At 38.0% G+C, this 27,320-nt stretch overlaps 1 protein-coding gene across 1 annotated transcript; it reads right to left on the reverse strand.

Annotated features, from left to right (window-relative positions):
- Positions 1 to 1,938: 1,938 nt before the first annotated feature.
- Positions 1,939 to 27,205, reverse strand: LOC133525111 (probable cytochrome P450 301a1, mitochondrial). The gene is made up of 8 exons (XM_061861363.1): positions 26,635 to 27,205; positions 10,349 to 10,542; positions 9,305 to 9,506; positions 8,379 to 8,541; positions 7,165 to 7,334; positions 6,280 to 6,358; positions 5,764 to 5,961; positions 1,939 to 3,896 (listed from the first exon to the last, which is right to left on the reverse strand). Exons 1-8 carry the CDS (start codon positions 27,162 to 27,164, stop codon positions 3,789 to 3,791), a joined length of 1,644 nt encoding a protein of 547 aa, XP_061717347.1. The 5' UTR covers positions 27,165 to 27,205; the 3' UTR covers positions 1,939 to 3,788.
- Positions 27,206 to 27,320: the final 115 nt, after the last annotated feature.

Below are 27,320 nucleotides of genomic sequence, written 5' to 3' on the forward strand. Positions count from 1 at the left end.
TTCACGGGCCTATAAATCCCGATGTTTTGATAGGCTTGCGTGGGGATATAGATCCAACACGTAGAGGCCTCTTGGAGAGCTTTAATGTCATGTAGAACGCCTGCTGGAACCCGTTCACGGGCGCAACAATAGACATCCATGAACCGGTCGCAACAGGCATTGGGACTATTGTAGTAAAGTGAACAGTATAACGGTCTATGGATTGAAGTTTGGGAGGACAATGAGACTGGGTTATTGCAAAGACGGACACCTGCCATATCAATGTTTTCACTAGTTATCGAGGCAGGTGGTGACTCGCCGCCCACTAGATGGGCCCCTGAAAATGCCGTCGTGAAGACGACCAGGAGCAACACCGGTGTGAGTGGCTCAGGGGTGTCGAGAGGTGTACGCCGCTTTCTACCCAGTGGCTGATAACAGCCACTGTGCCAACTCGCGTCTTATGCAAGTTTTCACTTCCACCTAGCTCTAACGACTTGCTCTGGACGGCCAATGAAGGCAAGCCAGCGCTGAGAGTCCTGCGGGTCCCCTTGGGGTCCACTCCGACCGACGAAGACACGCCGGAGACGGAGACTCTGACCGACTCTCGGGAGTACTCGGGTCCGTGGGGTCGTTACTCCCCAACAGCTTATTATTACTAGCTTTTATTTATCTTTCAATGTACCTATGTATGTACGGGTCAAATCTTGCAAGTTAAATTTGACCCACTGGGTTTCCGATGAAGCTGAAAATTTGCATACATATGTAAGTCGGGTGACAATGCAATACATATTATGGTACCATCGAGCTGATCTGATGATGGAGACAGGAGGTAGCCACAGGAACTCTGTGTTTGGGGTTTTTAGTATTGTCTCGATGATTATTAGTTGCCTGTGGAAAGAAAGGTACAGTCAGCGATAAAAGCTTGTACCAAATATGAAATTTTTGCCAAAAACTTATTTATTTACTTTATTTTAAGATCAGGCGTCTTCTATGCTGTAGGCGGAGATTTATACAATTTAAACGCTTCAATTTTGGAACGTCACCTATCTGGAATTAATATCACTAGTTCAGTTACGAAAATTCCATACTAATTCGTAACTCAGGGGAAGATTTTATTGTACAGAATAGAGGACTCTATCAATACATCATATTTAATCAAAGTCTGACGAAAAAAATCGACAACTGTATAAAAATCGGCCCTTTACTTTAAAGAACCACGTTCGACGTGTTGTCTTCCTGTCACACTTACGTACGAATTTACAAGTGCGACAGAGAGGCAACACGTTGAACGTGTTTCGCGGTAGGCCCTCTGATGTTGACTGCTCCGCACATTACATTGCATTCCATCAGTACCTGTCTACTAATACAATACGCAGAAAAGGGACGTAGTTAAATTTATATCTCATTAAAGTACCTAATTAATTATAGGTGTACTTTCCTTTCGTAAGTGGTTTCTCTAGACATGAGAACCTGTCTTGCAACATAATCATCGACTAGATCAGAGGGCCTACCGCGAACGTGCGTGTAGATGAAAGTATTTGGTGCTGGGAGCCTACCGCGGACACTAAAATTCGCAAATTGATGGCTTTTTCTCTTTTACTCCAATTAAGACGTAATTAGAGTGACAGAGAAAGATGCCCGCAATTTACGAACTTCGGTGTCCGCGGTAGGCCCCAGCACTAAATACTTTCAAACCAGTTTTGTTACTAGCGCCATCTACACGCAGCATAATGTAACTTAAACAACGACATCTAATGAGCATTTCGGTAAGTTACTCGTGGATAAGTTAATGCAGAAGAGACACTTTATAGTGAGCATCTTATAATTTCAACTAAGTATTGTTTTGTTTTGTAATGGTTAAATGTAGAAAATCTATGTTATTTATAATTAATTTACTAATGGCTCCGTGAACTGCAGACTACTAATTACTTATTTAGAAAAAATATAGACAAAAACATGTTTATTAATTTGTAAAAAACTTTATTTACATGATAAGACTTAAGTAATACTATGTTACATTTAAAAATGAAAATTACAATCTTATATATGTATACACTCATGTAAAAATACATATATTTAACGTGCAGTCGATATTAAAAAAATATAAATCATGTACAGTCAGCGTCAAATACTTCGTAGCCGTCAAAGTGGCCAAATAGTTCGGTACACCATACTAAATATATGGTGTACCGAACTATTTGGCTACTTTGACTGCTACGAAGTATTTGACGCTGACTGTACCTATTTTACTTGGGTTTAATCACAATGGTTTTTTAATTCATCATATTAAGTATTATCTCGTAGGTAGGTATAGGTAATATAAAGAGTTACTCGGTGGAACGTAAAAGTATTTGTTAAGGACGTACGTCGCCATCAGATATATCGGAGCGGTCGATGACCCCAAAAACATCTGAACACGCACTCTAGCGCCTTGACAATAGAGGCGTGTTCAGATATTAATGAGCACCTTGGCCGCTCGGATATATCTGAATGCGGCTGTACTAATGATTTCAATAATTCTATAACTATTACGTAACGATATCCTGCAGTAGGTAATGCACTCTTTTCTGTATTTATATTACATTAATTATATTTACATATTCTGTCCAAGAAAGTTAAAAACGTTATTCGCTCCATTATTTTAACTAGGTATCGAAAACATGAACGATAAATTCGCAGCCAGATCTCTATCTGTAAATGCACACCATGCGATCGATCGCCGATCATCGATAAATTGTGCTTGGGTTTGTGATATGCATAAATACCGCGTCGATTGGTAATAGAATGTAGAGAAGTTGATGTCGATCAAGGGGAGGGGCACGTGATTAATACATAAAGTACTCCTTGAAATTTTCTACAAATCGGCCTAACATATTATGTACTTGGCTTTTAAGGAGTACTGGTCGGCAACGCGCATATAACTCCTCTGGAATTGCAGGCGTACATAGACTACGGAGACTGCTTACCATAAGATAGGCCGTATGCTTGTTTGCCACCGACGTAGTATAAAAAAAAAACAATCCACTACGACGTGGCCCCCCAGGGTCTATCGCAAGCGATTATTGAAACGTTAGCACCGCCTCCAGGGGCCTGACCAAGATGATAATCATACATTAACAAAAGCCAAATTAAAAGTAACAATGTATCAGGATAACAGACGCTACAAAAAGTCATGTGACTATGTCCATACATTATTCATTTTCAACTGACGTTTTCTATCAACGATTTTCATCTTCGTTTGTAAAATCACGTGAGCGCGCGTCGCTAAACCTAGTCAACGGCTTAACCTTTCGGATTAATTCTAATATTTTTTTAAATGTTTTAGTATAGCAGACGAGCCGCCTGATGGAAAGCGGTCATCGTGGCCCATGACGTAAGCAACATCATAAGAGCCACTTAAGCGTTGCCGACCCTTGAGAACCCTAAATACCCGCTTCTTGAAGAATCCCATGTCGTAGCGCAAAAGAAATACCTCAGGACTCAGGAGGCAACTCATTCCAGGGGGCCTACCGCGAAAACCGAAATTCGCAAATTGCGAGTATCTTTCTCTTTTACTATCACTAAGACGTAATTAGAGTGGCAGAGAAAAATGCCCGCAATTGACGAACTTTGATTTTCGCGGTTATAGCCCAGATTCGGCACGTTCTAGGAAGAAACGAGCGAGTTGCCCGCTTATTCTTGGCGTGCGATGTATCTAAGAAGTGAGAACCTTACTTCTTATTTTCTTATTTATATTGTATGGGTAACTAACCAACTTAACTATTCGTAAACCTTAGTACAACTACATAAGATCGAACAGTCGGTATTGCTTATCGTTCAATCATGCGCAGGCGCAGCGGGCCCTCTGGCGCGTACATGAAAGTAACCGCGTAGTCCAGGGGCTCGTGGTGGTATTCTAGCCGGTATCGGCGGATTAACTGGAACAAAATATTTGTTTAAAAAATTTCGACTACATAACATATTAATATATGGCCTGTTTCGCAATTCCCAAGTATTGGATTTTTTTATACTACGTCGGTGGCAAACAAGCATACGGCCCGCCTGGTGGTAAGCAGTATCCGTAGCCTATGTACACCTGCAACTCTAGAGGAGTTACATGCGCGTTGCCGACCCTAACCCCCTCCCACCCCTCGTTGAGCTAATAAACAAACTAATAAATTGGATAGCTAATTAACAAGCAAATTAACTGCCAGATAAAATTTCCTACTAATCTTAGCATTTTGTCTACCAGTTAAGCTTATTTGAAGATTGTGAAACGCCAACAATGACTACTCGTCAGATAAGTGGCGAGTAGCTTATTCGGGACTTTACTTGGACATTGTGAAACAGGCCCTAAGTAAGAAGAAAAGTTTAAAGTACCTTAAGCTAAGTAACTAGAGTCTAACCAAGATAAGTTGGCAGCGATTTTGATAGCCCAGATGGTGAATGTGTTATTTTATACGTCAAACATATCAAATTACGACGTTTACTTTGACATTTGCACCGTCTGGACTATCAAAATCGCTGTCAACTTATTTTGGTCTCAATTTTATGTGGGGTCATTCAGCGATGTGTCCATAGTTGTTGCTATGTTAAGAAATCGGCATGTAACTCAAAATTTATACTGCTTTTAGAAACAAATATTGGACGTGTTGTGATTACCTATTTGTTAACTACCTATTCCTGTATGTGACGATATTAAACGTCTATATCCCTCCTTATCGCTTTAGTACCTATGCAAGAAATAGAGAAGCAAACAGACGAAACTTCGATTTTCTACAAGTACATTCCCGGTCGTGCGCGTTGGTGGGTCTGCCATCTTGTGGCCTGAATGGGAAACATAAACTCTACATTGACACTTCACGGCAAAGCAAGTGCTGCCTTGAGCTTCCGATATTAGCAGCCGACGCGCACGATTGAGGGTAGACCGAGCGCGGTCTACTCAAATTCAACCGCCCGCTATCACCCGTTACCAGTGAACAATATCGGGAACTCAAAATCAATATAAAAAGTAATCACGGTCCATATCCCGGTCGATTTAAGTCTAATGACACTAATCATGAATCACGTACGTTTACTTGTGCATTGTAAGTTCTACCATTTTGTAGACTACATTAGAAGCTTAAACTCGACATTTACACTTCTCGCCAATAAACAGGCGGCTTCTGTGCTGACCCCTACAGTTCATACACGTTCCCTATAAGCCCTGTACCTAAAATAGTGTTTGTTGCAGCTAATAAAGATCTTGATCAGGGAGGAAATGTTAGAGTTAGCATCAAATATATGACAGAGCATCAGATGATAGCAAAAATGTGTTTAATCTGACTCAAATCAAATCAAACAAAATATCAAACATTTATTCAGCAAATAGGCCACAGGGGCACTTTTACATGTCCATTTTTACAAACAATAAAAATTAAAAAAAAAAACAATTACAAATATGGAATCGATGAAATAATAAATACTTTATTAGAGATGTATACTGTCTCTAAATGTCAAATTACACAAAAAAAACTATGATAAAAAAAATAAAACCATAAAATACTAAAATTCTTTAGAGATGTATAAGTCTCTAAGGGTCAGAGATAAAATATAAAAAAAGATATTAAATTATCCTTAGAGATGTAGAGGGTCGCCAAGGCTTGAATTCTTATATAAATAATTAAAAGACAAAAAATTCAAACAGACAAGAACCGAATGACTGAATACTATTGACTGTGTACTAAGCAAAATCAGACACAGCCCGATCATTGAGATTGACCATCTCTTGCTTGCGTGTTCTAGTACAACAAGAGCTACAATTACCTTAACCAGCAGAACTTGTATCTCCAAATCAGCGAACCGCCGTCCCAAGCAGATCCTGGCTCCAAATCCGTAAGGCAGGGACGCGAAGGAGTGCAGCCGCCCGTCGCCCTCCAGCCAGCGCTCTGGCTTGAACTCCAACGGGTTGGACACGAACTGCTCCATGTTGCCGGTCACTATGGTGGGGAATACCACTTGAACCTGGAAGGAAAATGAGATTTGATGTCATTTGATTTTGAAGCCAAACAAGGCAAGGTTTAAATCGACGTCCACCCGCTATCTTCAGTTACCCGAAAACAATATCGGGAGCTCAAAAATATGGGTGCATATCCCAGTTGATTTAAGTCTAGTCAAACAAGGTTATTTAAGAGTCTGGCTCTACTATATTAGGGAGTTGATATTACTTCCTTTGGAAGCAACTAAGGACGGCTACGAATTTCCCTACGTAAGATATTTTTTCTTTTTTCAAATATGCTAGAAGTTAGCAATAACAATTAAAATAATGCTTCGTTTGCTTACCCCCTTAGGAATATGATATCCGCAAATGACATCGTCTTCTTGCAAAGTACGGCCATTGCCTATGACAGTTGAATACATTCTGCAAAAATAAAAAATGACTTTATTAAGTTTTATTAAGAATTATTGTAATAGACGCATCAAGTTATAGTATAATTAGAATTTAAAATAGTAACAGCTTTATTACTTTAATGTTTTTCCTCACATTGATATATTAATATATGTATTAATACGCTTCATAGAAATTGGATTATCAGTTAAACACGCCTGTATCAAAAGTTTACCTAAACTATGAAACTGCTCCAGTTATTACAGTGCAATTACTTTTAAAAAGTAACACTGAACTGAATTATTTTATAAGTTTTATAAAGAAGTACTGAACTGAAGTATTTGAACCGGAAATAACAATCATGTGACTTTTAGCGCCATCTAAGTTAATATAATAGCTACTGAGGAATACTATTAAAAATAATGCATGATGGTAAATCCTCTAGACGGGACATATACTGTTAACTATTACTCTATAATGCTGATTATAGTTTCCTAGAGTTTTTCACCTAAAACCACTCCATGACTCTCCAACAATAGCGAGCGTTGGGAGGAGCTTGCTGGGAGGAGGTCTTTCTGGCGTTCTACCGTCCATAACGGTGTCAAAACATTTGAAGATAATCACCTCACTAGCCTAGACATAAAACGCCAGTTACGGAAAGAGAGACCTAAGCCCTCCTACGTGTACACATTCAACGCAGCTGGCCAACTTGTCACGCGTGCAATAGAGTGCTCATGCTAGACAACGTTCATAAAGTTTATTTAGGATCGCTGTAATCAAAAACGATGAGGAATATAACACCGCTAATTTTACGTCGAGGGTTAAAAATAGAATCTTACCTGAAAACCTCTCTAACAAAAGCTTTAGTATAATGCAGCTTATCCAGATCAGCATAATTGATGGGCTTAGTAGGATCAGGGAAGACTCGTGCGATCTCCTCCGCCATCTTTTCTTGTTGCGGCAGACGCGTGGCCGCTTGGTATAAGATTGAGCAGACAGCCATTGATATCTGGAATGGAGAGAAATGTATTTCATTACAAAATAATCTTCTCTTTATGGATATGAATACAGATTCGATTGAAGGAATGCAATGAAATTGATTTAGTAAGTCTTTTTACCTATAAATTGTCATTGCAACGTTTTTAGGGTTCCGTACCAAAAAGGCACAAAAGGAACCCTTATGGTGCGACTTTGTCCTTGCGTCCGTCCGTCCATCCATCCATCCATCCGTCTATCTGTCACATTGCCAAAGTCAAGTGGGGTATCATTTGAAAGAACTCGAATTAAATTATTAAATATTTACATCATATTAACATTATCATAAATAATACAGGAAAAATATAATCAGACATCTATCTTGATAACTTTTTGTTAATTATTAAAAAACATTTACTAATTTTATATGCAATTTAGCCTCCTTAGTTGGTGTTTATTATACTTGAAATTTCTATGAGATTACAATAAAAACACATTCTTTCAAATAAAACAAAAATTATTGAAAAGGTTCACAATATAAAAAAAATATACAAAAAAAACAACATGACACACGTTGCGCGAATTAGTTAGCCAATTTACAGATAAATGGCGCTGTTCACAAATATGTTTAGTATACTTATGGTCAAAAGCCTTTCGTGTTTATTGTTAGATGAGATAATTGAAAGTTTGTACGGAACCCTCGGTGCGCGAGTTGGGACTCGCACTTGGCCGGGTTTTTAAATACATGACACAATGATAGAAAACTCCATGTAAAAACTAAGTCAACATTTCAACCACTTTTTTTTCTGATGAGTATTATTCAAGAATGATTACTAAGTAAAGTAGTTATATGTAAACAAGTCGTAAATGAAATAATTGGAAACTGTCGTGGGTAAAAAAATGAGACATAATCGCTATTAAATAATCGAAGTATACCAATATAGTTCGTAAGCCTCCTGGTACCTATGGCAGTTATAATGTTCAACTCTATTGACAGCTATAAATGATCAAATTTAAACAAGTATTATTTTTTAGGACATGCAATAAAGGGTTAAGGGAATTAACAAAGATAAATTACCGTGTCAATTCCCACAAGAATGAGGTCAAGTGCCATGATGGTGGCTATCTTGGGATCGCCTTCGCTGGCCAGGACGCGCTCTAGAAGGGATAAGTCGTTTTCCGAGGTCACTTTCTTGGTCTTTAGTCTTTCTAACGCTTCGTTGATGTATTTTGAGCACAACCTGAAATAAAAACCATAAAATTAATTAATAAAGTCGTAGATTCAAAATAACGGAATTGAATGGAACTATTTTTCAAGTATGGAGTGGGTTCATCTTATTATAAACATTCCACCAATTCATACAATATTGTCATTTATTATTGAAATCCAAGAAATTTAAGTTTTTATTTGGTATTTGAACACACTTCGTTTATATGATGACCTGGGGAGGCCAGCCGTCGCTCATATAATAAAGTGTACTAAAAGTTTGCATGTCATATTCTCACTCTTCCTGTGCCATAAGACAGATTATACATCTCTTTTAACTATCTTGGAGTTTTTCTGCTATAAGCCCGTAAGACCCTTGAACAGATTTGTTACCTACCAAGGTTTAGTATCAAATCCTTTAAACAAAGCATGACCGAAGAATCTACAGCAAAAATCGAAATTTAAGATGGTATATTTCTATCCTTTTCGATTTAAAAGTATATGAGTGACAGATCGATAGTACAAAGATTCACGAAATTCGACTTACAAAGTGGAGACTACCCCCTGTGGAACTAACTTGGTACTAAAGACTAAACTAGTGGCTCTGTGAGCTGCAGAACTCGCGAACCCCCGTGGCTCCGCCATTTTAAAAAAATATCCAAAAACTGAATCGATAAAAAATATATATTTAATCATCAAACCTGCTTACAAAATTTCACAAGAATCGGTTAAGAACTGCGACCTGTAGAAGAAAATATCCGGACATATGAAAGCAAATTGCAAATTATGTTACTTACTCGACAAAGAAGTTCATATTATTAACATATTTCGTCCATAGCGGCGTCGGTATATACCGCCAGTACGGCGCCTTCAGCTCAAGCACAGCTACGTTCCTCAGTGCGAATTTTGCCGCATCTATAATGCGTTGCGGCTCCGATTCTTTGGTCAGCTCGGATGATAGGCAGCCAAGCCGCGTGTCGAGCGCTACTCGTCCGATACCTGGAATATAGATGGCGTTGTTGTCAATGTATTAAAAAAGTAGATTATGAGTTTGTAAAAATAGTGTGGTTTTATGTTTTACCAGGGATATTTATATTGATCAATAGTTTTAACCTTCGTATTTTAAGACTGTAATTTCGATATTATTAACAAAAGAAATTATACCTAGTAGGGATATATATCGCTTGCAGACGATCTGCTCCATAAAAGTTAGTTAAATCATTATTACTAGACGCTTTTCAGTGAAGGAAGACATCGCGAGGAAACTGGGCTAATACTTATTGGATCAATACGGCCATTTATAGACAGGGCGTTTCTCAAAGGTACCATAAAATCACCGAAATATGATGGTTCAATACTGCAATTATGATCCAAAGGTATAATACGTAATTACGTATCAATAACAATGTTCTTATAAACTGAAATAGACATCATACACTAAAAAGTTACCAAGTCCACCGGTGGCCAAGGCGGGAATCGAACCCGAACTACGGCCACGACGGTACCCGTCCCAAATTCTCTGGTGTATGCTATCTTTGAAAGGCTAGGCACCTATGACCAACAACACCCAACAATTATGGAGTAACAATCATAAAATAAAACACACACACCGAATTGATAACCTCCTCTTTTTGAAATCTTCAAGTCGGTTAAAAAATAACAATGTTCTTTTCAGTTTTGTCTCAGTTTTTTCTTCCATTTTTGATATTTATATTTTGACTTGGAACTGCATCAAGTTAGTTTTGGACCTTAATTAGGATATTTTGAACTATAACTTGGTAGTTTTATGGTACAAAAGGACATTTTGCGATTGGGATAGTATAGAACCAGATATAACTTACATTCCAAAGACCACCGATGAATATCATTATCGAACTCATGTGGCAGATCCCCAAGCTCGTCCCTCGCGTTCTCCATGTACCTGATGAAGTCCTCAGTAACGGTCTCGATGGGGGCCACGTATTTCTTCACGGTTTGAGGCTGGAGGATGGGGCGCTGGACTTTTGAGCGGAACTGACGCCATTTTTCGCCATGTCTGAAATGAATGAGGAAGGTTGTTATTCAAGGTTACGTTGCAAAGTTGTACTTTGCTCACTTGGCGCAATCAATTGAGGTACCTAAAGATATATTTGTGATTTTTGGGCACTTCTATCTTTTATATTAGCTCTACTAGCATTTAAATTCCTCTTTTTAGTATTTCTTGACCTCTAATAATAACGAATTAGATATGTATGTCTATTGCATTGTATAGCTATTAAATACTGCGGAATGGCGTATCGAGACAAACCATTGTGGTTTAACGATACTTTTTGATCAAATATTCTGTAATTGTGATTTATCTGTAATAAAAAAAAATAAGTATATTGGTCTTGCTACTTAAGTGAAAGGTGTGTGGGTGCGAGATTAGTTTATTGTACCGGACACCTTAAGCCTCTTGCTTAGTACAGTAGAAATGAGAGAATCCTTCTTTTGCTTGCGACTCATAAACAGCATTCGCAGTAAAAAAATAAATTTGCTGCCTTGTTGGAAAAAGTTGCTTGTACGGTTCTAGATCGAGCGAGACATATCGATAAAAGTTAATTGACATACTCGTAGGTATATTGTCATTCACGAACCCGTACCTTGACTCCTAAAGTCATGTTGTTAAAGGTTAGATTTGGCAAATCTGCGCGCCATCGTGGATGACACGAACGACTATATTCTGTTCTGCATCATCTCACGGAACATCTCAACAATGCAATATTAAAATAACAAACGACGTCGGTAGTATTTTTTCCTGGTGCGCGGTTGTTTTGTGCGATAATCGCAGCGTGAAACGCATGCGATCAACGGAATGTAGGAAAAATGTCATTTTACATAATATAATGACACTATATGGTTTTACGCGGTAAACACAGCGGTAAGCGCATTGTCATATTTCATACATTCCTAAAAATTAATATAAATATAATAATAATATAAATCTGGGTAGAAAGAGGCGTACACCTCGCAACATCCCTGAGCCGCTCACACCGGTATTGTCATTGAGCCATCCTAGATGTCGCTTTTCGTGGGGACCCATCTTGTGGGGATCTGCCGGAAATAAAATTGAATACCGTCTTATTAAGCAGGTGTCCTGTTTTTTTATCCTATACCCAGTATTTAATCCATCGCTTTCACCCAGTAGCCCAGTTCATTTTAGATTCCATCAACTTTCAAATATTCCTTACATCCTGACGGGTGCTGTCCCTGCGTGCGTCCCATGACATGGGCAAGGGCAACATCCGATTTCATTAAAGTGTCAAAAGGGCTTCTACGTGTTGGCTTCGGCTCCGCACACGCCTCCCAAAGGTCCAGAACACCATTATTCCGTGATGGAAAAGACATATAAATATAAAAATCCTATTCCATACGTTAACACGTATGCGACCATGCGTTCAACGCTGCGTTCATCGCATAAAACAACCCGCGCTTTATAGTTTCATACGATGATACGACTTTTGATATACAACGATATTTAATAGCTGGCAATTCAAAACTAACTTCAAAAGGCATTATGTCTATAGAAATCATGAAAGCATCTTGCTTCTTTTGTTTTAAAGACAATGGAATCTTATTTCGTATTCCTCGCGCGATTTTTGAGTCCTCTCAGTGATGGTCATTTGTTTGACTTGGACTTGTCGGAAATTCCATATACGTCGGATGTACGATGTGGTACCTTTTGTTAACACGTTGAACATACTTACAACTTGTATGGAAGAAGTGTTAATGGATATTTATTTTTGTAAACACTGACGCATCCTCGTCAGTTGCACGGCTAAAGAATGACTTAGATTTTATGTGTAGGTACTACGCAAGTCCTAAAAATCTACAGGCCACACAATTTAAGGAAAGGCAACGAATGATGAATGAATGAAATTACATACTAGTAAAAATGGATGGGAGAATAAAAAAAAATATTACTGCATTTTGTTATGCCTGCAAACACAGGCCTTAATATTGAGCCTTACTGTGGGACTAAATTGGTTGTGTCCCAGATTTTCAATGTAGGACCTACAAGATTTCATATTATATATTTTCGATTAAACTTGCAGTAGTAATAAGGATACAAGTGAAAGAAATAGGGGTACTTCAAGATTTTTTTTCTCTACATAATTAAATTAAAATAGATTTCTAGAGAAAACATATCATTGCTCATATCTTGTAGATTGTTATATTATTCTTCTGCATAAAAAAGTGTTATATGTAATATAAAAATGGTTCAGAGTAACTTAGTTTTCCGGTATTGCGTGCGTGCGTGCGCGTGTGCGTGCGTGCGCGCGTGCGCGTGTGCGCGTGTGCGCCTGTGCGCGTGTGTGCGTGTGTGTGTGTGTGTGTGTGTGTGTTAAGGTCGTTTGATGTGGAATGTACTTTCTACATGGAATACCCCATCAGACTCTAATAGTACCTTACCTTGAGGTTCCAGCAAACTATTCTCACCAGCTTCGAGACAATATAGTATTGAAGAATTTGCAAATCAATATAATCGTAATTGTATCAGAAACTCAAGATTATTTTCTCAAACAAATGTTAGAAGTGTCTCGAAAGCATAGTCAATAGTAATCATAAAGTCCAACATTATTGTTGACTTGCGAAGTATGTTCAGCAAATACTCAAACAAATGTTACGTAGAATAAACACTATAGGTAGGTGTAGGTACCTATCTTATATCTATATCTACTTTCATCATGTTCATAACCATTATGTCCTTATAGTAGGTATTTGTGTTTATGAAAGAACATGTAAATTTTAAAACAAAAATTTGGCCTAACAGCGTCTGTACGATGATCACGCTTTTTTCGGCTACTTGTTGACCCACCCTCCCCCTTGTTGATATTTGGTGAGGTTCTTGGCGAACACCCCCTCCCCCACATAACCTCACGTGTATTTTTATTTTTCGCTCGACCTAATTTTCAGATAAACAGTATTGTATAGAGTAAATCTTGTTAAGACTCGCTATTTTGAAGTGCCAAGTGAAGATTTGTGTTTACGAAAACCGAGAAAAAGTATGTTATAGATATTTTTTCTGAGTTTCGTTCACCATAGAATAATACTCGTGAGGTTTTCTTATACCCCCCCTCCCCCAACGTGATCTCTCGTGATGTCTTCGTGACCCCCCCCTATCGAACCTCGCGTGATTTGTGTACAAGCCCTTATCTTATAAATAAATAGAAATAACTACGTATAGACAAAGCCATTTTCTCCCTAATACTCAAATGCTCAATAGAATATCTACATATTTAACAGTTGTTGGAACTTGACTGAATTGTTCCTAATTATAACTTCGCACCTCTCAACTGTATTATTTGCGTAAGGCAATCTTCATTGCGGTTGTCTTGATTTATCGACTTTAAGCCTAACTAAAACCTAGTGCATACTAGCCGACGATCCTACTTTCAGAACTAACAACAGAAGGTAATGTTCAACTTACAATACAGTGAGGAACTAATAAACGTAGGCATATTTCACTCTAGCCGATAGCTGCATCCTGCTTTAGCTATCTATGAACCTAGGTTTAACAAATTCGGAACTCCCCGTCAAAAAATAATTACTACAATCTACAAATCCTCATATTTTACCTACATACATATAATCACGCCTATTTCCCGGAGGTGTAGGCAGAGACCACGGATTTCCACTTGCTACGATCCTGACATACCTTTTAAAGGTTTTCTTGACCTGACCTTTCTTCAGGACACCTACAAAGTAACCCTTATTCAAGTTATTTATCTAAATATAATGGATATATGATATATACAGAGGAATACTATAACTAGCTTATTTCTAAAATAGCTCCTTGAGGCATTCTACTAAGGATGCTAGCGGCATTTCCTCGTTGTATCGCAATACTAATACGTTGTGCGAGCAAGCAGCTAGCTCTTCGGTCACCAGTAGCGTCAATCAGACGCTTCGCGATTTCTGCAAAAAACTTGTGACCCCATGGACCTAGAGTTTCAACGCCATATGTATGTACCTCGAACTAGATATAAAAGATCACATCAGCGGCTGTAGCACGGTCGCATTTTTATCACTTGTCATTATGCCTGTCACGTTCTAACAAGTATGTAAGTTCGAAAGCGACAAGCATAGTGACAAGTGATGAAAATGGGGCCAGTACAGCGGGTGTCGCGCACACTAATTCGAGTCAATCGTGCAGTCTAACGCCACAACGCGATTGGTTGATGAGTTCGCATCACGCGCGCGATTGGACGCAACTAGTTGCATTAGACTGCACGATTGGCACGTATTCGTGAGTGACACAGCTGAACTAGCACCATTCTTAGTGCCCATAAGGCCCGTCCTTAGATATATTATGTCAATGGAATTAGCTCGTTGTTTTTAACTTAGCAAAAATGTCAGCATCCTTTGACATCTATGAGCAGATGAGATCATCGAAGAATTCATTTTAAAGCGTCGTTCATAAATTATAATAAGTCAACTTTTTGTTCTTTTTCCTACTCCTCTACTGTTATCTGTCATTTATGCATTCATTAACACGAATATAAGAACATACATAAAAGGTTTCAAGAAAAGTCTATATTGTCTATTCCTCATAAAAGCTCTTGTGCTTTTTTAATCGCTATAACGTTACTGCGATTAATGGCTACCAACCTAACAAAACCAAAACGAATACAGTTTTAAACTAAGTGCATTGCTGCCATCTTACAAAATATTCATTTGGTTGCATAGTAAAAATAATTACTTCATAAGTTAGAAACACGCATGTGACACCCGTAATATAGCAACACCCATAGACTACGAAGACCGCTTAGCGTTGCTTGTTAGTCTCCGTAGGCTACGGTGGCCAAAATTGAGAAAAAACTGTCCAAAAATTTAATTTAGCAAGTAGCAAGTACCAGGGCCTCATGAGTTACGAGGAGGTGTCGCCGAGCGGCCGGCCGCGGCCCGGGGCGGGCCGGGCGCGTAACAAGGTATGCTCGCGCGTCTTGGCTATATACTTTTGCTTTGTTTACCTAAATTAAGATTTATTTTTGTTGACTCGTAGGAAAAATATTGTATGCAACGTTGTACAAAATACTATAATTTTATTAGGGTTACGCGTCCAAAATGGCAAAATACACGGTGGAACATGAGGAAACCGAAAGATTTTAACAGCGTATGCCTGATCACATTTAGAGACTAAAATGTCATATAAAATATTCTGGATTTCGCCTAGTTTCAGAGTTAATACTAATAAAAAAAAAACAGTGGAAAACGCATTTTTGATGGCAATGATGCCATTATGGGGCGTAGTCTAAATATCCTTATTGATAGATGTCAAAAACTGACAAGTAAACATTGCAAAAACTGGTTTTGCAAAAAAAAAAATCGTAAAAATTAATTTTTAGTGCCAGTTTTACCAAAACATTAACTTCTTATGTACAAACACATTCGAAAATTAAAAAAAAAAAACATGAAGTGCGTGTTTCAAATCTTTCGGGTTCCTCATGTTACCTACAGGTAAACACACACTTCGGTATTCCACTACATTTCTGCTGTTGGGAAGGTTACACACATGTGTGTGTGTGTGTATTCATTCACCTCATCTCTCCTGCCATCTAATGGGTACGCAGTTCTGTGTGCTTGTCACGACGCCGATCGGCACGCGATATCTGTGACGCTTTCGCCACGCCCTGCTTCACATGTGGGTCACATATCACGCAGTTCTTTTTTTTTAACACACGATAACAACATTGGAGCATTGGCCTTCTGTTTACGCATGCCATAATGTTAGAACAGTGGTTAAACCAGTAGTCCGTGAACCAATGCTGGGCCTTGAAAGAAACTGAAGCATAAAATACTGAATTGGTCTAGGATTATAAACAGAACATCTTATAACAAACAAAATATCTCTCAGGCCTCGATGACGCGTTCTTGTTGCTGTCCCGGCTGCTCGGACTGTGTCGCGTAGGAACTCGCCACTGCCCCGTGCTCTCTCACTGCTTAATGCGCTCTTGGCGTCAGCACCGGAATGCGATCTGATTGCATGGCGGTGGGCGAGTGTGAGAAATGAATGCTTGAGGTTCTGTGAGGTGATGGATGCCAGGCCTTTGAGTGTAATGTAATAAATATTGTTTTATTTTGTGTACAATGTTATTGTATCTTCTTTTTATTATGTGCTGTTGTTAATATGTTTGATCTTGGTTGGATTTCTGTTAATGTCGTGTAAACATATTTTAAATAAATAAATAAATAAATCTTGTTGACTTTTTATCGATGTAGGTATTTACTTTCAAACAAGGTAACAAATAAACCTCTGAATTAAAACAAAAAAAGTATAGCTATAAACTTTGAATGACAAGACATTTTTTGAACAAACAAACAAAGATGAACGGACATTAAAAAAAATCTGCTCCGGGTACGTATTCTCAATCAAGATGTTTCGTAAGGCGTACAGTACCTCTACAAAATTTTATAATACAGTATTACCAATTACATTTTCGTATAAAAAGATATCGACGAATTGAGAACGCGTTTTTTTGGAGTTGGATGAAAAGTAGACAAAAGCTGCAAATACGGTAAGCTTAAGTACCTCTTTTACCATGGACTAGGTATGGAGTTTTCAAAATATTCTTTATTAGGTCTCGACGACTCAAATAAGACTTCGATTTATAATGAAGTGTTAGGTATAATCTTCCCAAAAGGTACTGGTTTACAAGGGTTCTTTCCAAAACGGTTAAATGTAGAAAGTGGTTGGTTAATGATACTATGGAAGATGATGAGATTTTGCAATATTTGATCTGTACAAAAGGTGGTTTAAGTTTAGGTGCTTCTAATTGGCCGCGATACAGAATATGTGGAGCGCTCCTATTGGTGCTTTTGAAAAGCCTCCGAATACTAGCCGAGCCCGACGGCTGCGTTTATATAATAATAAGTTGCATTCGCAACACACGGATATCATTGATTTCCTGCATTTTTGCTCAGATGTCAGAGGTCAGCGGATGTAGTTTATTAGTTTCAAGTTCACAACTGTGACATAAACAACTTAAGAAACAAAACCAGTCATAGCATTTTAGCGAAGACATGAAAATTGCGAGAATTCACTTTCAATGACTGGTTGACCTTGGGTTATAGTTATGCAGTAGGTAATTTTACGGTGTGAACAGCAAAACAAGTGACCATCGCCAGGTGAGTGGAGTGATATCACTCAATTGTTCGGGCGCGCTCAGCTCACCATTCCGAGTAGGTCTATCGCTGTTAAACATTAGTTTTAAGGTTTTGCGACACTGGATGCGTTCTGCGGTCTGCGGACCACTGACCTGACCGCAGATCGCAGAACGCATCCAGTGTGGCAAATCCCTTAAGGTTTCCGTGTCAAAAAGGCAAAAAAGAATCCTTATGGTGCTACTCTGTCCGTCTGGGGTTTGTCTGTCACTCGAGAACTACTTATTAGTCTATTGATTTAAAAGTTGTTTCAAAGTTAAAGTGTAGGTTCAGAAAACTACCTGTACTTCAACATAAGTTTATGGCAAAAATTTCATTTTTGGTACAAGCTTTTATCGCTGCCTGTACTTTTCTTTCCACAGGCAACTAATACTCATCGAGATAATTACATTGCCTTCAGAAACACCTCCAAGCCAATAAGGCGTGCTAATTCTAAAGACACTGCTCGATAAATACAAAGCTAAACACTGTAAATACGTATGCATCTGTCATCGAATTTAGCACATTTAGCGTCGACTAGCTAAGTACCAGCATTGTGTACAGTGATGCCGCAGTTTTGCTCACCAAGGTTAAGATATTATCTAAGAAGAGGCTTAAGATTCGCGTGCGAAGGCCGGAGTCAACAGTGCTAAGCAGAATTTGAATTGGGATAGGTTATTTTTAGGGTTCCGTATCTCAAAAAGAAATAACCGGCCAAGAGCATGTCGGGCCACGCTCAGTGTAGGGTTCCGTAGTTACTCTTCCGTCACAATAAGCTAAACTGGAGCTTAAAGTATAGTCAATTGTTAACCAAGGGATGAAACGGTACCTTTCACCTGAGTTAAACAAATAGGCAAATTTGCATAATCAGTACCTAATTAAAATAAGTCTTTTTACTATGAAGGGAAAACTTTTTGCGATAACTCAAAAACAACTAAACTAATCATGTCCGCTATAGTTTTCATTTAATGTCTTTCTTAAGCTCTACTTCCACGATTTTTTTCATATTTTTTGGACCTATGGTTCAAAAGTTAGAGGGGGGGGGACAAATTTTTTTTTTCTTTCGGAGCGATTATCTCCGAATATATTCACTTTATCAAAAAATGTTTCTTGAAAACCCCCATTAGTTTTGAAAGACCTTTCCAACGATACCCCACACTCTAGGGATGAAGCGAAAAAAAAAATTCGCCCCCACTTTACGTGTAGGGGAGGTACCCTAAAAAAAATTCAATTTTTAGATTTTATTGTACGACTTTCTCGGCTTTATTGATTTATATATCCATGCCAAATTTCAGCTTTCTAGCACTAACGACCACGGAGCAAAGCCTCGGACAGACAGACAGACAGACGGACATGGCGAAACTATAAGGGTTCCGTTTTATGCCATTTGGCTACGGAACCCTAAAAACGGAACCCTTATAGGATCACTTTGTTGTCCGTTCTGTCAAGACCCTTTACTTTTTTTTATCGAAAACCTAGTTTTTGCAAAGTGTTATTTGTCACTTTTTTAAATCTATCAATGAGGATATTTAGACTAAGCCCCATAGTAGCAAGATCGCTATCAATAAGGGGTTTATTAGCACTAAGTAACAATAAAAATATGTTTTTTTAAATTATCATTAACTCTGAAACTAGGCGAATTCCGAAATTTATTTTAATCTTTAATCATAAATATATTTAAATAAGGTACAAAAACATGTCAGAAACAATAAATAAAAATTTAAAATTACAATGAATCTAAATACAGACTATACAAAAATAAAACTACACTAAACTAAACTAAATCTTTACATTGACATTTTAATATTTATAATCTTTAAATATGTTCATGAATACACCATTAAAATCTTTAGGGCTCCTCGTGAAACACCGTGTATAATTTTATAACATTGTCCATGTAATTGGGAGTCTAGACAAGCCAAATTTTTCCCTTTTTATTCTTCACACAAACCAATAGATAGAGTGTAACATAACAAATGACAACAAAGAATGTGTTGACTTTCATTGCAAGAAACCGTTAACTACTATTCATTGTTTTCTATACGGCTACTGTTGTAATATTCAATATTTGTTATGGCTGTAAAATTGAAATTTATTTATTGGTGTTGTTCGCGATGCAAAATACTATCTCATTAACAGCGTCAATGAGTGTGTAAAAGCTGAGAGAGGTGCTGGGGGCAGGGGTGCATCTATTGCATGTCCGAACAAAGCCGATTTGGTTCCGAATTCGATTCCGCGCCAGCTGCACGTCTTTTGCACTCATTTTTTTATATGTGCACCTACTTTCCGTTTTAATATTCGAAAAATATAGTTTTTGTGCATTTTTCGGACTTTTCACTGATGTTTTGACTCCCAGCCGTTGCAAAAGCTGGTTTTCGAACCGAATCGTTTATGTTCCGTACGCCTATTAAGATGTCAAACGTTAAAACACGCAGTGCTGCTAAGCGGGAACAATTGCAACAGGAAGGTACCGCCAACAAAGAAGCGAACAAAGAAGCGCAATACATTTAATTCAACCAAAAAATTAAAGAGACAGGACTTACGTTTAGTAGCTAATGTATAAACACTAATCGATATGTAAACAGGCCCTAAGGCAAGTGTACACGCTCGTAAGGGCCTTATATGATAAAAAGAAATTATTGATTATCTCTAAAATGGAGCTAATTAGAATACCGGTGTCTTTGAGAAAGTTACTTAATTTAAGCTCAGGAATGCACCCTTGAAATGAACGGGAAAAAAACACGGTGTATAAAACTCCGTTACTGGGATTCGCTACAAAGCTACAATATCACCCGTCGGTCGACTTTCTCATGCTACTACTTTCCCAACGATCAAGTGACTCTAGATGCTAAGTCGTTTGCTTACAACATTGTATTGTGTAAGTTTTGTTTACGATATTATTAGACTTAAACGAAGATATATCAAAAAACTTGCTTTAAATAAGCGTATGGGCTATAAAAATAACTAAAATTGCTTTTTATTTCTCAGCAATGAAAATTCGTTTCGAAATGGATTTCTTGTATGAGATCCATTCTGATACTCAACTCTAGATTCCATAAATAACTATCCTTTTACACAATACGTTACTTAACTGAAAGTGCCCTCATAATATACCTACTATATACTTGGTCATGTTTTGTAAAATACACATGTAGGTATTTTTCACTTTTTTCGTATTTCAAATGAAAAGTAGTTTTTGACTCGAGTGTAAAGGTAGGTTAAGAGGCAGTCAACACCCAATGTCCTTGAAATTGATGTTACTTAAACAGTTTTTTAAGAAAGACTATTTGTTTTAGTCAAGTAAGAAAAATATAATGTTCATATTAATTATATTTCAAAGACCGTGGTTGTACTCGATACATGATTGAACGAAATCGGCTCGATAGAAAATAATTGCAAAGATTGGTCTTAAAATCACAATTAAACGGTTTTATGTCTTTATTGTTTTGACTTATGGGTCTGCAATTAAAATCACAATTTCAAAAAATTTATATTTAAACCGTGGTTGAGTAAAATAATACACTCCACTTTTTTTTATTTAAATATTTTTCTTATTATTCCCTTGCCCAGGCCCAGTAACATGCGACAGTGCTATCTCATTTACTCCGATACAAATAGACAGTGTGCGCGCTTTAGGTATTGACAGCGTCTTAAGAGGCTACTGACTGGATTATTAGTGTAATATTTTACACAATAGTGGTTTAGATATAAATGTTTTGAAATTGTGATTTTAATTGCTGCATAAATCATCTGTCGAGATGTTAAAGGTCTTGATGACCTTCATTCTCGATAGATCCAACCAGTAGATCCAAGATCGATCTAGTGAGATTTTTTTATTCGTTAGATCCAACTTCCGGCCGATGGATCTAACGAGAACTTTTTTTAGTAATTGCCTTAGATACCATAGTTAAAAAAAACCGGCAAAGTGCGAGTCGGAATCGCACAGAAAGGGTTCCATACCATTATCTATAATAACGGTTACCCATCCAAGTACTGACCCCGCCCGACGTTGCTTAACATCGGTGATTGGATGAGAAATATTTATTTTATTATGTTTTTAGTATTTTTTGTTATAGCGGCAACAGAAATAATATTTATTATATATTATATAATCTGAAGAAATTTCAACTGGCTAACTATCACGGCTCATGAGATACAGCCTGGTGACAGACGGACGGACGGACGGACGGACGGACAGTGGAGTCTCAGTAATAGGGTCCCGTTTGACCCTTTGGGTGTATGGAACCCTAAAAATACAGCGAATTAAAGTTATTCATAAAAAACTTATTTTTGCTCTATTTCGTTTGTTCTATAAACTAATTACAATCCATTAGTTTTAAAATTAGAACGAAACTCCGTTTTTCATTGTATGGGATGGTGCAATTCGGCCGAACTTACTGCGGACTCTTAATTAAACCTTAAATTTAGGGTTTCGGTAAATCCGGATCGCGGAATCCCAACAAGGCCTAGTTTATCCTCTGGGTTGGAAGGTCAGGATGGCAGTCGCTTTCGTAAAAACTAGTGCCTACACCAAATCTTGGGATTAGTTGTCAAGCGGACCCCAGGCTCCTATGAGCCGTGGCAAAATGCCGGGAAAACGCGAACGGAAGAAGAAGGTAAATCCGGATTCGAAATGTACGAAATTATCCGGATCTGAATCTTCCCATACATCCGTCGGATCCGGATCCGTCGTGCAAACACTACTTAAAGTAGGAAGGTACTTATTTTTTCGTTACAAGCCTTCAACTCAATTTCCAAGGTCTAAAACTGTTAACGAGTAGTTATAGTGCATATTCAAATGTCTATACGTTGCGTGCTGAATGCAACTACCTGTGTCAAGGGAAGGCATAAATATACAAGATTAATTTGTTTAACACATATGCATGCATGTATGCACTGGACACTTCGTAAGGGGTCATCCATTAATTACATTACATGTTTAGGGGGAGGGAGGGGGTCAGTAAAATGTGATATGTTGTGACAAGGGGGAGGGGGGAGTCACAAACTTTGTGACGTCACTTTAACTTCATCAGTAACCCAGTTTTTTTTTGTTCGCAGTGCGAGTTTTTGGAACGATATTCATTTTTATTCGTTTAATTTTCTTTTGTGTTATGTGATTCTCTTTTATCAAAAATATTTTGATAATATATTAATAATACCTAATCCGATTTCGTTGAAAACAAAATTGCTAAAAATGTGACGTCACACCAGGGGTGTGCCAAATGTGACCAAGTGTGACAAGGAGGGGGGAGGGGTCAAAAAACCTCGAAATTCGTGTGATGTAATTAATGGATGAGCCCCAAGATGTGTACAAGAGGTTGTAGTAGAGGCAGGAAAAATATGTGCCCCTTTCATATTGGGTATATGTTTATCATCCATTCCATAGTGAATAAAAAAATAATACTTAATAAAATAACACTTTCAATGCTATCCTTACACATAACTATTCCAAATTTCAAGATTATCAAGTCGATAGCGTAAGTAGATCTTGAGATATTTAGCGATGTGGCAGACAGACGGAGGGACAGTGTCGCACCATTAAGGGTTCCTTTTGTACCTTTTTGGTACGGAACCCTAAAAACGAACTATAGGTTAGCAAATTAAGTAATTATAACTAGTGGTCTTGATCTAGCTTCAAATACGGATGAATGATTCATAACCTTCATAAAACAATACGTCTAAGTGTAAACTTTATTAAGAGGGGGCATAATGATGCCAGGAAATTAGAAACACAAGATCGCTTTTTGTGCAAAAAGGGAGGGAGGATACAGGGAGAGGGGGAGGGTCCCCCATAAAACGTGTTTTTATAAAGTAAAGTAAAAATATCCTGTACCCCTAGTGTAAATACTTTCGACAGCGAAACGTGACGTACGCGTTTGCGTTAAGTGTCATTTTGTATGAGATTTTTGACTTTCCAAAACGTCCCGCTTGGCGCCCTGTTCAAAAACCCATACAAAATGAGACTTAACGCAAACGCGTACGTCACGTTTCGAAATCGAATTTATTTACACTAGGGGTACTGCATAAAGATATTTTTTTTACTTTTTAAGGGTCTTTTTTATTTGTATTTTTTGTATAATAATATAAATAATAATTCAGCCTATATACGTCCCACTGCTGGGCACAGGCCTCCTCTCATGTGCGAGATGGATAGTCCCCACACTAGCCCAATGCGGATTGGGGACTTCACATACACCTTTGAATTTCTTAGCAGATGTATGCAGGTTTCCTCACGATGTTTTCCTTCACCGAAAAGCTAGTGGTAAATATCAAATGATATTTCGTACATAAGTTCCGAAAAACTCATTGGTACGAGCCAGGATTTGGATTTTTTGTATACCTACTTAAATTATACTTTTATCGTATTCAGGGTACCTAACGATATAGGTACAACTGAAAATAAATGAAAATTAGATATATTTTCGTTCTTTTTTTCTATAAGTACTTCAATATTTGATTTTTTTTTGTTGGAATTTGACCTTGAAAATTTAGTTTATTTTTTGTGTCAATTTTTTATGCCTTTTGTCGCTGAATAAAACATCTTAAGATTCAACATAAAATTGCGATTTGCGTTATGCTGCTCTTAAAAGTATAATCACATCTGAAAATATCGATACGAAAAGAGTGAAAAAGTATGTATACACTAGGTACCTTAATATATAAGCAATAAAGTAGTGTAGGTATACATATTTTTGGCACTTTTTTCGTATCGATATTTTCAGACGTGACCGTACCTATCTGTCTTCTTCGGCCTAGACATACAAGAACGAGATATTGCTTTGTTCTTAATATTTACGTACTTAGGTAGGTGTTTTCACTTAACTGTGTATAAGATCGTGCCATTCAGGATGGCGCGTGCCTTGCCTTGTAATGTCATATTATTAAATGTTAGATTTGACAAATCTACGCGTCATCGTGGATGACACGAAACATTATCGCTGGACGGTGAATGTCTCAACCCCATACATACATTTCGTTGGTCATCAAATTGGCGGCTACAAGTGACTCGCCCAACGAGGGTTCCGTACTTTTTAGTATTTGTTGTTATAGCGGCAACAGAAATACATCTGTGAAAATTTCAACTAACTATCACGGTTCATGAGATACAGCCTGGTGACAGACGGACGGACGGACGGACAGTGGAGTCTTAGTAATAGGGTCCCGTTTTACCCTTTGGGTACGGAACCCTAAAAACCAAAAATACCAACTGAGCCCTCACTCAGATTGGTTTGAGAATTTTAGGTAAATTAAGTCTGTCAAGCCATTTCTGTCAATAGAAACTACGGAACCCTAAAAAGCGGCAAGGGTTATCGTTCCGTAGAAAATTTGAATTTCGCGCCATATTCTACTGACAAATTTGTTTGACATGCTATCTCCGTCACGCTGACAGTGGCGGCTCGTAAGTCCTAAGATTAGTGCGATAAGAACAACTGCAACTTAGGCGAATTCTGCGTAAAAATGTCAGAACTCGAGGTTTCATTCTCGATATTTTCCTCCTCCAAAACTTAACCAATAGTAACGAAATTTTGGGAACGGAATGAGAAAGAAATTATCTGATTTATGCGTTTATTATTATTAGGGCTCATTTAGAACTCGCATCCGAGTTTCATTACATTGCGGCATTTGCTCGGTCGGCCGAATTGGTTGTAATCTCAGTAGTCCGCAATGTAACTAATTCCGCATGTGAGTTCGCCTGCCGTCTAAATCAGCCCTTATCTATTTATTGTTGCCGGTTTTGTATGCTAGGCGTTTGTTTACAGCGCTTTTTGGCCGTTTCTACAAAAACAAGAATATCAAAAAGTCAAAACGTAGAGACACAGGTATTGGTAATTTGGAACTCATAAAAAAATCATTTAGGGCCAAAATCCAGAGACGAAAATGTCGAGAACGATTGTAGGTGTGGAAAAATTACAACTAATGTTTCCTCTTAAGTAATTTAGCTTTAATTAAGGCATAATGAAAATGAAATATCCCGGGTACTGATCAATTTACTCAATGTAGGTACTTATTACTAAATTAAGTATATACCTATTTCCATTATTTATAATTAATAATTAACTAGATTTTTACTGCGATAAAAATAATTAGACAAAACACCTGCGTCATCGTTTCGAAATGTCATCGAAAAGTGAAAGTACCAAATTAAGAAACAGAGAAAACTCATAAATTACTACATTAGTAACGGCATTTAAATATCATGTCGTCATCAGACGTGTTGCCTCTCTGTCGCACTTGTAAATTCGTACGTAAGTATCGAACGTGGTTCGCGGAAGGCCCTCAGGGCTATAACCGCGAAAATCGAAGTCGAAGAGCAGTTTTCTCTGTCACTTTAATTACGTCTTAGTGAGAGTAAAAGAGAAAGATTCCCGCAATTCGCGAATTTCGGTTTTCTCTGTAGGCCCCCAGGTACATGCGAAAATACTGGTTTTGTTCCAAAATTAAATAATACAAAGTTTGGTGCAATGTCATAGTATTCTTTATTCATTGTATCAGTGGGGGATTTGCATCCTTAGCCTTCCTAGGCCTCAGGCCCTGATTAAGTACTAGACGCCCTTTTCTCAGCTCCTTTCTATATTGACTGCCGCCCCTAATATCAAGCCACTCTAGACCAAATCCTACTCGAACCTTATAGTGCAAATTCGCCACTCTGTGTATTACTGCCATTACTGTGCTTTGGAATTTATATGAAAGTATGTACATAAATATAGTTTATAATTAAAACCAGACTTCAAAAAAAGGAATAGGTTTTAAATTCCTTGGAAATTTTTCTAAGGGGCAAGCTTCCTTTTGTGATTTAAGATTCAAAATTTAAATGGATTTCGATTATTAAGTAGTGAATAATTCTAGTCAAAATAATGTTACGCACTCTTTAATTAATGTGGGATGCTGATTACTTTCCATTTTTTACTTACTAGCAAAACTTTAATGAAAATTGGTGAAATAAAATTATAAAATAAGTACTTACACCCCAACAACTCCTGGCAGTTCTCCAAAGAAGTCCTTCCTGACCTCCGACTTGTACTTCACCAGGCACGGCATAGCTGGTCTGAACGGTGTCGGACCCTCTCGCCTGTACATCCTCTCAATCTCATCAGCATCGTACACAAACAACAAATCCGGACGTCCAATCAAACCACCCAATCTGACAATCCGACCGTATTTATCCAGGAATAATTTCGTCACTTTCGCGAACTCCGATATATCGTACTGCCCGATCACGGGCACCATACGCCACGTATTCCCCAAAATCGGAATAGGCTTAGGCCCTGGAACCTCAGAGTAAGGTTTGGCGTTAGTGAAAATTTCTTCGCTAACCTCAGCGGTTGGGGCTATTTGGGAACGCTGCCGTTTCGAAAACGGGCAGCCCGTGGTCGCGTATCGAACATTTTTTGTGGCGAAAGCTTGGTACGTTTTAAACAAGGAACGACCCATGGCGGTAAAGGCCGCGCTGTCGACTGAGCGCTGCGCGGTCCACAGTACCGTTGTGCCGGTCATGGTCGGCTATCTCATAAACTGGATAGCAGTGTACGTTTTTTTGCCGTTCTCTTTTTTCCAATGTGGGATTTTAAATGCTACATACCGAGTTCCGGCCTTCAAAATGCAGGTGTCAATACTTTGTTTTTTCCATTTATAGGTAAGTAAAAGATGGTA

Source organism: Cydia pomonella, chromosome 14 (assembly GCF_033807575.1).
Source record: "Cydia pomonella isolate Wapato2018A chromosome 14, ilCydPomo1, whole genome shotgun sequence".
Lineage (NCBI taxonomy): Eukaryota > Metazoa > Arthropoda > Insecta > Lepidoptera > Tortricidae > Cydia > Cydia pomonella.

Excerpts from the sequence above, each read along its gene's own strand:
- LOC133525111 (XM_061861363.1), bottom strand. The coding sequence starts at position 27,164 with ATGACCGGCACAACGGTACTGTGGACCGCGCAGCGCTCAGTCGACAGC. Across the intron at positions 9,507-10,348 it reads TCATCGGTGGTCTTTGGAAT|GTATCGGACGAGTAGCGCTC; the intron begins GTAAGTTATATC and ends TCTATATTCCAG. Across the intron at positions 8,542-9,304 it reads AATATGAACTTCTTTGTCGA|GTTGTGCTCAAAATACATCA; the intron begins GTAAGTAACATA and ends TTTTTATTTCAG.